This window comes from Lutjanus erythropterus, chromosome 9 (genome assembly GCF_056507025.1).
Source record: "Lutjanus erythropterus isolate fLutEry1 chromosome 9, fLutEry1.hap2, whole genome shotgun sequence".
NCBI lineage: Eukaryota > Metazoa > Chordata > Actinopteri > Lutjaniformes > Lutjanidae > Lutjanus > Lutjanus erythropterus.
Genome location: NC_139325.1, coordinates 11,938,467 through 11,952,953, shown reverse-complemented (window position 1 = coordinate 11,952,953; position 14,487 = coordinate 11,938,467). Strand labels below are relative to the sequence as shown.

General features: G+C 39.3%; 1 protein-coding gene across 1 annotated transcript in view; it reads right to left on the bottom strand.

Moving 5' to 3' along the window:
* LOC146321124 (myelin basic protein-like) overlaps nt 1–14,487 on the bottom strand; it is a 60,890-nt gene that overhangs the window by 32,582 nt on the left and 13,821 nt on the right. Inside the window, exon 2 of the mRNA XM_084726161.1 lies at nt 11,482–11,540. Coding sequence (XP_084582287.1) covers nt 11,482–11,526 — 45 coding nt within the window. The 5' untranslated portion in view covers nt 11,527–11,540. The remainder of the gene's footprint in view (nt 1–11,481; nt 11,541–14,487) is intronic.

Genomic DNA, 14,487 nt, shown 5'->3' with positions numbered 1-14,487 from the left:
AAACCACAGAATAATGAATTAGAACAAAATGCTTGATGTCCATGTAAAACCAGCGGTTTCATAGATTATTGTACAAGAGTTTGGTGCTGATTGTACAAAATCTAACCAGCAGATCTGCCGTGCGTAACAGTCGCATGACAGTGTGAAACATCACTCCAGTTAGAGACTTGAGCAGATACCTGCTGCCTTCACATGAATGTAACAAGTGTCACCTCCACCCACTCAGTCACATGGCAAGTCACCATGATACCAAACCAGTGCAGTCAAGGAAATAATCCCAGCGCACCTCCGGACTACCACAGTTTGTTGGTACAAATCTGTGTTATGCATCCTGCACCAAAAATAGAACCCTGAATAACAATTTGGACACATTTAGACAGCGTCATACACCTTTAAAAAAATACCATTAGGCTGTAGCAACAAAAATGATTACACTGCTCTCCTCTGCTGTATTTGGCGCTCATTACTAACACATGGGGTGCTGGGAGAAAATTGAACAGAAAAAAAAAAACATGCAATTTTTCCTAAGTGGACCAGCAGCAGCAGCTCAATGCCAGCGGCAGTCAGCATGACTTCACACCTTCTCGCTACTGGTGGCTTATTAAATACAGCTCTTGCTAAACAGAGCTTCCAGAGAGGTTGGTGATGAAGACAGTGAAGCATCCCCTGACCCCAGGACTTGTAAAGGAGATCAGGACAGCAGCTCAATTAGGAGCTTGGCAATTATTCATGTTTTCCAGAGAGCCTCCTGCTATTCTCTTCCCTCACCTGGTGACCTTTCAGCCAATGCCAATTGTGCCATTTTTCTTAATGAACACAGTGACACAAATGTTCATATTTTGTGCAATCATTACAACATCCCAAGGTTGCACTACTTCCAGGTTCACCCAGATTACAACACGCAAGGAAATGACCTCATACACCTGCCAAACACCTACAATAAAATGCTGATGCAAAGTAGTTCCTCTAAAGCCGGCTAGTTGTTGTCTCTGTAAAAGCTCCAACTGTACAGATGTGACTTCTCATTTGAATTGACTGTTTACTTATCACCTAAATATCTCTCGTGACCAGTGATCATTCAATCATAGCTTAGCAATCGTAAGAAGGCACAGCAGGCCTGTCAAGATCTGTGCTTCTCTGCAGTGTGCATCAAGCTGCAATAATAGTCTTTACTTAAAGAATTTGGAGGATGTGTAGTTTTTTCAAAACCAAAGACACAGGAAGGAAAGTGTAAGCAATGGATTAAACCATGTGTCTGTCTGTTCTAACGTAAATCAATGTTTCAGTGTTGTCAGTCTCTGTCTGAAATCAAGAACCCTTTATTTGCAAAATTAATAAGAATTACGAGTGGTTAATCTACCACACAACTCAACAAAATAGTTAGTCTACTGTTTTTAGACATTTTAATATAGAAATGTTACATTTTGTAACTTTGAACAGACAATAATAATCTCTCATGTTAAAACAATAACAAAAGATGTAGTTTAATGACATTGTCGAGTACTGTCATGGGTGTTGTTATCTTCACTGTTAAACAAACACCACTGCTGATGAAAATCTATCTAATATGACTCAGGAACATGAAATCATGTCCATCCTGCAGCTAGCAGGCAACACACTGTTACTTTCAATAAATTATGGATTTCTCTGTGTTTGAACATTGTTCCAAACATGTGGGATAATAAGACAAAATATAAAAAATATGTCTAGCAATTTCATACAATTTAATGTGGAAATACTACATATTTTTTAAAGATCTGGCTTGAAGTCAATTTCAAAAGCCTGAAAAGCTCTCTTGTCAGTCTTCAGTGTCTTGGCTGTTTCAAAGTATCTACTGCTTAAAAGACACTGAGGCTAATGTCTGCGAGCACGTTTACTTGTGTGATGGGTGTCTCACACTGGCACACTCAGTCTCTGCAGTTGCTGCTTCAGCACCACTCAGTCCTCTGATCCTCATTCAGCACTAGGGTACTGGATGGGGTTCAGTGTGCCTAAGTACCCCTTCTGTTTGAGTAGTGAGCAGGGAAGAGGAGTGCAGCCATTTGGAGACCTTTCAGGGCTTGGCTGATTTGAGACTTTCAAAGGAGCCCAGGTTCTTCTTGCTGCCGGTGTTTCGGTGATAGCTGTGCCCTTCAGTGTTTCATCCTGTCTTCAAAGATGGAAGACAAATGGATCACGCACATTTCACCTCACTAAGATACAAAAAGATATAAGATATAAAAAGCACTAGGCACAGTAGAGTCTCTGCAGCTTGGCCTTCAAAATGCCAATTCTGGTGTAATAATCACGCAATGTCAAGAGGACAATCAATTTGTCTGTTACTAAATTACTCAATTTACCTAATGAGGGCCAAACTGGGTGGTAAGACAACAGAAATCAGGCAGTGCCATGGTTAAAGCCGTTCTTAAGCTCAGATTCGGGGGCTTCAAATGCAGTTTGACTGACAGAGAAACTAAGCATATTATTCAGGGGATTCAACAGAAAAAAGAAGAAAACTGAAATACAACATTCCTACTATGAGGAAAACATTTCTTCATTATGTGAACTCAAAGCCAAAACAGTATCACATAATAACATTTGACAAATCAAAAAACATAACAGATTTATGGCTCTGGAAAAAAATTCCACTGCTATGCAGATGATATTGCTTGTAGGTGCAGACAATCATTCGCAAATTACAAACAAAGAGGTGAAAAACTGGATGTCATGCAATCAATTTCCTGTTCCTATGCGAGATGAGATGCTGATCATTGGCCCTCTTCACACCAGTTTGACCAATAACAGTAATTCTTGACAACTGTGTCAAATGGTCAAGAATCTTGGTCACGTTTGATTCAACCGTCTCTTCTGATCGACACATTAAAGAAGTTACCACAAATGCCTTTTACCACTTATGCAACATAACTGCAATCGTACACTTCCTGTTCATATCTATGTGATTTTTGTGACAGGTTTCCATGGTGGAGACAACATTCTTTACATACATTTTATAATTTTTTGTATCAGAAATTCTGTCATCAAATTCTCAATTTAATGTGGTTTTGCTGTTCTGTTCTAAACATGCAAAATCTATTGTTCATCCGTCCATCCTGGAGGAGGGATTCCTCCTCTTTGGCTCTCCCTGAGGTTTCTTCCTTTTTTCCCTGTTGAATGGGTTTTTGGGGAGATTTTTCCTTCTCTTTTAGGGGTCCACAGGTCAGAGGGTGTCACATGCTGCACAGATTGTAAAGCTTCCTGAAGCAAATTGTGATTATTTTTTTTATTTTCTGTCTTAATCAAATTTAATTTGACTTGACCAACTTGATATAACCTTGACTTGAGAGAAAAAGAGCTCTCCTACCAAACAACAGAATCTCAGCTCTACTTGTGTGTTTGAAACCGTTCAGACTCTGAGCCCAGCAATGGTATCCTCTGTAAAAAACACAACAAATCACATCATAAGGTATGATTCAGATGTGGACAAATCTCACAGAAAGGAACAGATGAGACCGCAACAAGCCTGCTGGGCTGGTCACAACACAAAGAGTGCTCTAATTGGCTACAGTGGTAGAGCTGGTAGTTTCTGAAGGATGGCGGGTCCTGAGCTGAGCCTCAAGCTCCCTCATCTGGAGAAATCAGTCTTCAATTCAGTAGTTTGAGTTACATTACAAATCAAGCTCAGAGCAGAAAAAGAAAGAAAGAAACACCTTATTAATTCTCCTTTAGTTAGTTATTTCCTTTTTTTCACAAAATGAACTGCATACTATCTAATTCTTCTTCTACTGAGTCAAGATAGTCTGATTTTGCTGTTTTATTTTCAGATTACACCTACAATTTCAGATTACACATATAAAAGATCTGTCCTAAGGAATTAATTATACTGCTGGGAATATGGGGAAAACAGTCAAATTCCGCCAAAACTGTATCTCTGAACTATCTCTTTAAACAAATGGCATGCATTTAGACTATTCTATGTGATCTGCTTTTGATAAGTAATGTAACAAGTAATTACTACTGAACCTCCCCTGAAACAGTTTGGAGCTCCCCTGGGGAGGCCCACATCTCCCGCACTGAGAACCTCTGGTTTAATGCATTAAATGCAAATTCCCATGAAAGCATGTGATGAACACTCCCCCTGGCCCATAAACAGCCTATCATACCCTTTGATAATGAAGCACGCTAGGAGTGACATGTAAAACAGCCATTCATTTAACAGGTACGTTGTTCAGTTGCGTCATTGATACATGACAACAACAGAAACAGCATGGAGTGAGAAAATGAGTGCAGACGGTGTGCATTTTATTCATAGAAAAGGACAGGTCTGTTCACTGTGTCCCTTGCTGTAGTTAAATTCAAAGTAAGGCAGTTAAAATCAAAATGACATGGTTAAATTCAACCTTTTTTTCCTGGTCTGTTACAAACCCCAAATCCAAAATAGTTGGGATACTGTGTAAAACATAAATGATAACAGAATGCAATGACTTGCAAATCCTTTTTGTCTTGTATACAGTTGAATACAGTTCAAAGACAAGATACTAATATTCAACACACACACACGTTTCTCAACACCCAGTTTCAAGGAATTTAGGGATTTCATCATCCATAATATGTATAATCCATAATATCATTAAAAGATTCAGAGAATATGGAGAAATCTCAGGAACAAGGACATAAACCAACATTTAATGCCTGTGAACTTTGACCTGTCTGGTGACACTGCATTGAAAACCCACATGACTGTATCAGATATTACTACTTGGGCTTGGAAACACTTCTGACAAGCGTGAGGAAACACAGTTTGTCACTGCATCTACAAATGCAAGTCGAGACTCTACCATGAAAAGTGAAAACCATATATCAACAACATCCAGAAATGCTGCAGAAAAGATGGACTGATGCAAAGTGGGAAAGTGTGCTTTGGTCTCAAAAGTCCACATTTTGATTTTGTAAATCATAGATGTTGTGTTCTCTGGGCAAAAGAGAAAAAGGACCATCCAGATTGTTACCAGTGCAAAGTTCCAAAGCCAGAATTTGATATTGATTCCATAGGGGTTTGTTAGTGCCCATGGCATCATGGGTAACTTGCACATCTGTGAAGATACTGTAACTGCTGAAAGGTAGATACAGCAGGTTTTGCAGCGACATATGCTGCCATCCAGACAACACCTTTTTCCAGAGACGTCTTTGCTTCTTTCAGCACGTCAATGCATTCAGCATGTGTTACAGCAGTGTGACTTTGTGCAGGTACTAGACTGACCTGCCTGCAGTCCAGAAAGAATGGGAAAGAATTTCAACTTCCAAAAAACAATAAAGTTCGTCTTTGTACTGCATTCAACTGAATACAGCTAGATTTTTTGTAATCAGGGTTTGTACAAATGGGTGATAATATGAATAGTTATCAATATCAACTGAAATGAAACATTTTACTGTGATACATTTTTCAGCTAAAACGCCCAGCCCTACTGTTGGCTACCTCTAGGTGGAGAGAGCACTGTCAAAAGTTGTCATAACTGAAAAAGTTATAGCAACAGCAATCATGCAACAAGAGAGAGAGAGAGAGAGAGAGAGAGAGAGAGAGAGAGAGAGAGAGAGAGTCACTTTTTCATGCCATTTTCCCCGTCAAGTTGAGACAAGTGACAATTATGCTTTTTACTGTTTGCTGTTATGGCTTTCTCACTGATTGTTGAGCACTGCTCTGAGGTCTTTATATCACAACCCTATGTTCAATGCCCATGACTGAGATGTCTGAAAAGCCCATTCCTCTCACTGGAGCTGGGCAGGAAATAGCTGAACACGATCTGTCACGTCAGTCTATGGTTGGCCAGTGATCTGCACAAACAACATAATGGGGTCAGAAATACATGGTTCATTGCAAGTGGAGGCTATTTTAACCCAGCGTGTTAGATCATGCAAAAAGCAATATACAGTGGCAGGATTTGTAAAATCAGACAAGGTGACTGAGTGACTGTCTACATTTGGTTTAGTTGCTGAAGAATTAGCAGGCTTTTGGCACAAGGATGACTAAATCTGACAAGATCTGAAAACACTACAGTCCGTGCCTGTCTGTAACTCAGTGTTGATGAGACACCATCCAGAGAAAATGGTAGTGAAGGAGCAGAACTATGTCTTTGTTATTCTGTTACTGTACTCTGTGAATGGCGATATACTGTATATCCCTGATCTAAAGTGCATCAGCAGTTACAGTTCTTTAAAAATCTTATAAAAAGCACAAGATAAAATTTGCATTTTGGAACATTTGAGCAAACTATCCTCCTCTGTTTCTACTTAAAAAAAAATACTACTACATTGAGGATGCTGTTGTTTTTATTCCATAATTCCAAGTGAGATTTAAGGCTTTAAAATATCAGTGGTGGCTAGGAGAAACATGTTGTCAGAGCTGCTGTTGAGGTTTGGCAAAGGGGGTACGGCTGTATTTCAGCCTTCCTGAAATGATAAGAGATTGGGAGAGGGATCATGACTCAGACAACAGCATCTAAACACAACCTGCCTTATTCTGTCACGCTCTGTTCCTGCTTGACTGTCACTATGACAACTGGCTGTTTTGCCAGACCTTTAAATTGACTTTAATGTCACAATAATCAAGCCAAAAGAAAGGAGAAAGACAAACGGTTTACCTGGAGAGATATACAATGGAATTATGAAACTAAATAAACTATAGACAGACATGCTGCCCTAACACCTCTGCTGGCAGCTTCACATTTGAGAAATAAATCCACCTCTCTTGCTCCTGCTCTTCTCTCTCTGGAGTGTGCTTTGCAGGCAAAGGAAACAAATCATCTGTGAGCCGAGCTACTGGCCTCCCTGCCGGTTTGGCCTCTCACTCCGCCCATGTCAGGCAGCAGCCAGATAGTCAGCCACAAGCCAGACCTCAGGGCCAGAACGCAGCAAGGTTTGGTACCATTCACATTTGCACTAATACCGTAGTGATACCCGTACCAGGAATTTTGTGACACCCTACAGTACCTTTTTTTTTCTGGTATTTTACTCTCTAACAAAAATGTTATTTCTATTGTGAAGTCCAAACTCCTACACATCACACAAAACAAAATCCCTCCCTCTCCCATCTCAAACCTCTACAAACTGTAGCCTGTCAGTCTGTCATCAGGGCATTTAACACATGTGTTTATATCTTAAAGGAAGCACATGAGATGTGTTATGTTCCTGTTATGTTGTTGTCATTGTTACAGCTGCTGTGCTTGCATAATGTAATATTTTCCTGTTAAGAGTTCACAGATCATGAATATTTAAATCTGTACTTGCTGATTTTCTGTGCTGATCTGTATCAGCTTCTCTTTCTACGGGGTTATTTGAGTTAGAGGTATCTGTCAGCATTAAAACAAAAAAAAAAAAAGAAGAAGAAAAAATAGTCTGTAACAAGGGCAAAAGTGACATTGACAGACAGACAGACTTCCCTGTCAGTCTGATGTAATACTTCCCCACTCTAGTGAAATTCTTCTTGTTTTATTATTTCTCATGTAATTCCAAGTATGTGAAATGCAGTGTTAAGCATTAGAGTGGGGTGTGTCTGAAAATAAGGGGCAAATTGTATCGCGTATTGATTCAGTAAGAGACAGTGGTGCTGGCTAACGCTAGTAAAAATGCAAAGCCAACCAAGACAGTTATCACAGTAAAAACCTGAGTTATCTCCAATGGCAATTTATGCAGCGAGCTAAATAATTGCCTGAAGATGTTAATGAAGTTGTTGATGCGTCACTTCAATTTTAATCTTCTGTGGAGGGTTAAGTTATACTGTTTAGACTGCAGGCATGCTAACGTTAGCTGCAGCTGCTCTGAGAGACTTGGCTTTCAGGCTATGAAGACAGCACACTTTTTAGCATTTAGTTATACAGTAGTTTGTGTTTGTCAAACGTGTTGCCCGCATCTACGTTGCATTTCACTAGGGCTGCAACTAATGATTATTTTCATAATCAATTAATCAGTAGATTATTTTCATGAATAACCAATTAAGAGTTGTTTGTTTTAAAATGTCAGAAAATTGTGAAAAATATTAATCAGTGTTTCCCAAAGCCCAAGGTGACGTCCTCAAATGTCTTAAAGATATTCAGTTTAATGTCACAGAGGAGTAAAGAAAGCACAGAATAAGAAGGGAAGTGCAAGTTTTTAAGCTGCTGCCCACAGAATGATTTTACCATCCACATTTTTTTTTCTACTCCTGCCTCCTGCTTGCTAACCATCTGGGATCGGAGCTGGTCACAACAAGCTAGCAACCTCTTCAAATCTGATTGCAGCCTCAGCTGTAATGGCCTTAACTTATTATAGCCACTGTAATTTCAAAAAGCTGTGAAAAAAAAACAAGAACTTGAGCAAGGCCGGGGGTTAATTACACGATGTCAATAAATTACATTACTGTCCCAGTTTAAGCCTGATCCTCCTCCACACTCAGGCTACAGGAACAGCATGTGGCTTGTAATTTCTGCACCCACAGAGCTGAAGGATGAATCAAAAAAAAATCTCAAACATATTTGCTTTGTTTAATTACAGCACTATTAGAGGCAGACATTTTCCGTCAAGCACTAGCCTGGGGCACCACAAGCACCTTGCTTTAGTTAAAAAAGCTTACTGTGAGGTGCCTGACAGTCTTGTTTGTTATTAAAGAAAATGAATAAAATTGTACTTAATTTGCCACTAGACCTTACATTTTCATATCTGATTATACTTTCTGTTTATACTGTTGCACTGATGGACGAGGGTTTATTTTCCTGAGCATTAAGAGTGCACGCTCACTGATCCATCCTGATGCTTTCAAGTGCAGTAATTGCTCTTGTTCCAAGAACTCTGCCCACTTGCTGACAGAACAAAGTCCTATAAGAGGAGCCAACACAATCCATCAGCCAGCAGAATGTCCCTCCTCTGTCTGAGACTTTAAGCATAACATCTGATTCCACAGCAATACAAGTGCACTGAAAAAACAAAAAAGCATTTGACACCTCTCACTTCTGTTCGGATAGATAAACTGCAAAAAGTCTGACGGACATGTAATGATTTGGTGCTATATGGACAGTCAATTATCAGCGTTAGACAGCTGAACTTAGTGGGTGTAGCCAAACAGACCTGATGATCACTGGACCAAAGCTAATGGTTAAATGAGATGTGTACCTGGAGAGGGTTTAGTGTCAGCCGTGATGCACACAATCATTTATTTACTCTCTCCAGTTCAAATGGGTTCTTTTGTGGAGCACTGCTCTAGAGAGGCTTGTGATTTTGAGGGGTTATTATAGGGTGACACACAGGGCCACAGAGACTCGTGTGCTTCCGATACTGCCATGGCAACACGCCTCAATTAAGAGTGGGATGCTGATGATTGCAGAAAAGTGAATGCAGTAGCTACTTCATTAGTGCAAAAATATTATTCAGCCATTCCATCTACCCAGAAGTACTTTATAAAGTTAACCATCCAAAAATGTGTCAGTGTGAAGGATTTTTCACATTAAAATCCTTCATCAACTGTGCTGTGCAAAAGAAAATAACTTAATGTAAACACACAATATGTAAGTTCTGCTGCTAGGGGTCTCTTACAGTAAAACAAGAACAAAAGACAAACTGGATGACTGTGTGTAAAAGTATACTATCTCTACACCAAAATTAGCACAGATATACTTCACAATAAAAGCTTTTATGTGGGTAGGAGTTTCTAGGAAGTAAAATGTTTATTAACTGTTCAGATGCTTGATGACAAGTGCTTCATTAGTATAGACACACTTTCAGGCAGGTGCAAACTGCTGTGCTGAACTGACACTGAGTCACGTCATGCAGCACGTGCATGAAAAGGGAGCAAAAGAAGTCACAAAAGAGGGCGACAAGCCTTCATTGCCTCGGCTAAAAAGGAGTGAAAATTACACCCATGTGTCATGTTTCTATAACTGCCAATCGTAGCTGGAGCCAATTAATACCTGTGACTCCTGCAGAGTCATTTTACCAGGAACTGAATGCGGATTATACCCTGTCCCACTGAAGACAATACGCAGATGTTAGTGGGTTTTTTGTCCAATGTTAAGGGGGCTGTGGTGTGGGAATCAGGGTGGAATCTTTGGGAATCTCACAATTTGATTTGTGTTATTTCATGGCCAATTCAATTTAGAATTCTTGACTGTATGAACAGAAAAGGCGCTGCAACTTTCAGTCTCTTGTGTCTTCATTCCACTGAAATATAATAGCTACAACCATAACTGGCAATTAACATAAATGTTCCACATCATTGTAGTTTAAAACTGCATTAATTAATGAATTAATTTGAAAGCATCTTTCAATGTTAATGTTTAAAAAATACATTTTTGACTTTTGCGAATTGATGCAGAATTGTCCATGATTTTTTTTCCCATGATTACGTGGGATCATGGGAGTTTTTATCTTAACAACTGTTTAACAGCTACCATTGCTAATGAAGGTCTATCTGACATGTATTGAAGTTTTATTCACATTATGTTTAGGCAGTTCCTTTCTCACTCTCTTAAAGAAACTATTGCCTGGAAGGAAAGTAGCACCATTTCCTTAAATAAATTACAGAATTCTCTGGGTTTGAGCATTGTTGGAAACATAATGTAATAATGTTAGCACACAACTCAATAAAATGTATAATGTATGTCTAGTGTTTTTAGAAATTTTAATACAGAAATGTTACATATTGTAGCTTCAAGTCAATCAGTGGTTCATAACATCTTTCAGAATTTATTGGGATAAATAATATAATCAACAAAATGATCAACTGAAAAGAGAGTGGCTAGGTTTATTTAATTCACACTACACATGGCCATTATTCCAGTATGGTGGCATATATGTCAAAATAATATATACAGTAGATATAGATATAAACCTGCAAATAATAGCAGATTAAGTCATCCACTCAACATTTGCAAAGTCACCTCCTCCTCATTCCTCTTCTCTCCACAAGAAAAATCTCCATATGAGGTAATGAGATGGTGCATTATTCATAGATCAATGCTTCTCAGTACATTTGAGCGATGAGTTTAAAGTGTTGCCTGTAGCGGTGTGATTACCACAAAACCTGGATTTGTGATCCAAGCACCAGAGGTAAGAGAGTAAGCGGTTGTAAGCACAAGCACGTAGGCGGCTCAGAAATACATCAAATCACTTGTAAACATAAAAGCACCATTCAGTGCATAGACCTGGGAGATAAATACACTACCTGTGAAGAAGTGAGTATTTTTAAGCTTTGAGCTGGTGTTATGTAAGTTCTGACATTCACAACACATAAACTGTAAAGTGGTTAACAGTGCGACTGGAAGCTTAGCAAAGGTAATAAATCTGGGACTGAAAGAGCCTGAAAACTAAAGTCCAAAGTCCTACTGATAAAGGCGGTGTTCACACTGATAAGGTTAAAAGAAAAACGTCCCAACACCTGCTTCATTCTCAGGTCACAAAATGCTTACACACACACACAAACTCACATTTCAAGATGTCATTATTAAACCTGCACAAAACAAAGCATTAAAGGACTCTTACCTTGCTGTCTATGGGTGACTCTTTCTTTGCTAGATGCTGGCCCATGCTGCTGACAGAGACTGTAAGAAAAACAGAGAATGAATTTACATGAGGGGAAGACAGCTAACAGCATATTATGTGAAGATTATGTACACCTCCTTATCTAAACAAGAAGGGCTACCTCTTCAGTCAGTGTGTGAAAATGTAGCATCACAACCAGCGATAAAAACACTGGATAACAGTTTTATACTGGAGGACGGTAGTGAGAGAACACATACTGTATAAAAAAATGCCACAGCTGTGCAATTTTGACTTCAACAGGAACCAAATCAAGATCAAGATCATGATTCCTGCATTTAGTCTTAAAGCAATTATACACAAAGCAATACAAAGTTGTGTGACACTAACATCTTAGGCTACACACTGTGTTCTCATTTTGGTCTTTGGGCGCTTTAACACCTGACCTGTTTGGTTTGTTTGGACTTATGTGAAAGCTGTCAATCAAATCCCAGTATGGACAAAACAGCTGGAGTAAATTTCCCTTGTGGCTCCTGTTGATGCGCCGATGTCCAGTCGATGAGTTACCTGTCAGCCTATACGACCTTATGTTCACTCCTCTGCATTTGTTTGAACATCGAATTGCAACTTTGTCCCTTCATCCAGACCACATGAACCAAACAGCAGGTGTGAAGGTGCTTTAAGGGTGCTTTCACACCTGAACCAAGAGCTGTAAACTGTTTTGATGACCGTCAACCAGCATCATCGGCACTGTGAGTCACATGCAGGCTATGTTACATTATGTTGTTATATTAGACATTAATATGTGCACCTCTTATACAAGAGCGGTGTGACAGATATGAACATAATGTGGGTCATCTGCTAATCATGGGGCTGGTGGTTTAATCTTTGATTTGGGCAAGACACTGAACCTCCTGATGGTCTGGCTAGCACCTCGCAATGTTATTTTGCTGTCATGCATGAGTAAGTGGATGGATGAGAGGCAATTGTAGAGCACATCAAATTAAAATGATATAATTGTATCTATATTTAGAAACAGGACAAAGGAGTGATTTGTACTTTAATAGCATATCACTACCACTTCTCACTTACTTTTTTAATCATGAACTGCCAAAATACATGGTATAAGACACAAGCACATCAGAGTTATAATTTCTTTTCACTTACTGATATAACAGGGAAAATTCATAACTTATGCACTGATTTGAATACGTGTTATCATGGTTACTTTGATCTTGCATGAATGTAGGCTACCTGCTGTTTAAACAGACTGCTGATCATATGATTGCTTCCTGAACAATTCACAATCAGCAGATGGATTTGATAGCAGATTAACTTTGTCAGTGATTTTAGGGTTAAGTCCTGCTGCTAGTTGACTGGCAGTCCACTGAGACCTTACTTTTCAGGCTGTCTCGCTCCAGTTGTTTTGAACAATAATTGAAATAAACTGGCTAACACACTAGAATTCATTTAAACTGGGCAAACTGTTCTGAACAACAACATGTCTTAGCCCACACCCCTTCCCTATATGTACTATATTCTTTTGCGCCTTCATGCATTCATTAGAAATACTTCTGCAGATGGTTTGTTTTACCCTGCAGTGTTACCACTGCTGTACAACACAGCCTGTCAGTGATTAGTAGCTACTTCATTAGTACCATCATCTTTGAATCTGATACAGTTCTACACAGCTGATGATGCACCTATTTTTAACAACTTATTATCTGGCTGCGGGGGTGCTGCAAATGAGTCTCATCCCCACTATTATCTGCCACTGTGCCATCTGACTAAAGGTGGGCTGGTGTAGAAACGTAGATATGTTCAACCTGGCAGATCTGCTCAGGGTCCTACATGTACAGATGACAATGTCACATTATGACAAGAGACACAGATCTAAAGTAGGCCAACATCTAATAAAATGATATGCCACTTTACACTTCCTCCCCTTGAAAACATTTTTCAGCACTACGGTATCCATTTTCACTGTTATGCTGACGATACACAGCTTTATGTGTCCACTATGACAACTTACTCTCTTCCAGTACCAGTACTGTTTGTCTCCATGATTTACAAATATGGAAACTGAGGTAGTCCTTCCACACTCCCACAAACAAATATACACTCACTCCTCATTGCTGAAGTCACCATACCTATCTCAAGATTTCTTAGGAGCCCTGGTGTTTTCCTGTTTTTCCTTTCATAATGGCACCTGGATTGTTGTTTTCCATCTGATAAACATCTCCAGAACACACCCTGCCATAACACAACACTCTGAAATCTTACTTAATGCTTTGGTTTCATCACGCTTTGACTACTTCAGTGCGATCCTGACTGGCATCCCCAACAAAATTATTCACCAACTTCAGCTCATCCAGAACACTGTAGCACGGATTATTACACATACAAAATCCACTGAACATGTCACTCCTCTGCTGATTCAATTGCAGTGGCTCCCTGTGTCACAACAGATTTACTTTAAAATCTTATTATTAACTTTTAAAGCACTTCATAATCAATCACCTGGTTCTCTCACAGACCTCCTTCAGACTTTCACTCCCTCCTTCTCCTTATAGTCCTCATCAGCAGATCTACCAGACATCAACCTCAGCACAGTGGGTGCCAGGCCGTCCTCCTATCTTCTCTTCTGTTACCCAGACTTTGGCAGTCCCTTCCCCCTCACATCTACATACTGGACTCCATTACAATTCTGTATTCTGTATAATTCTGTGGTGAGCATAAATGTCTTGCTATAGTCTGGGTTTAATATTTATGAGATCAAATATCAATGCTAATATTTATCTAAAATTACTGCCTTGCACTTGTATGCATGTCTGCCCAGACTCATGCAAGATATGTAATGACAATTTTGAAGGAATTTAATAAAAGGAATAAGTATTTTGTGCATTTTTTTTTTTTTTTTTTTGGCAAAACTGAAGTTATCACTATTAAAGTGACATGTATGATTCTAGTGAACAATTCCAGCGAGAAACAGGCCGTCTTCACTTGGAG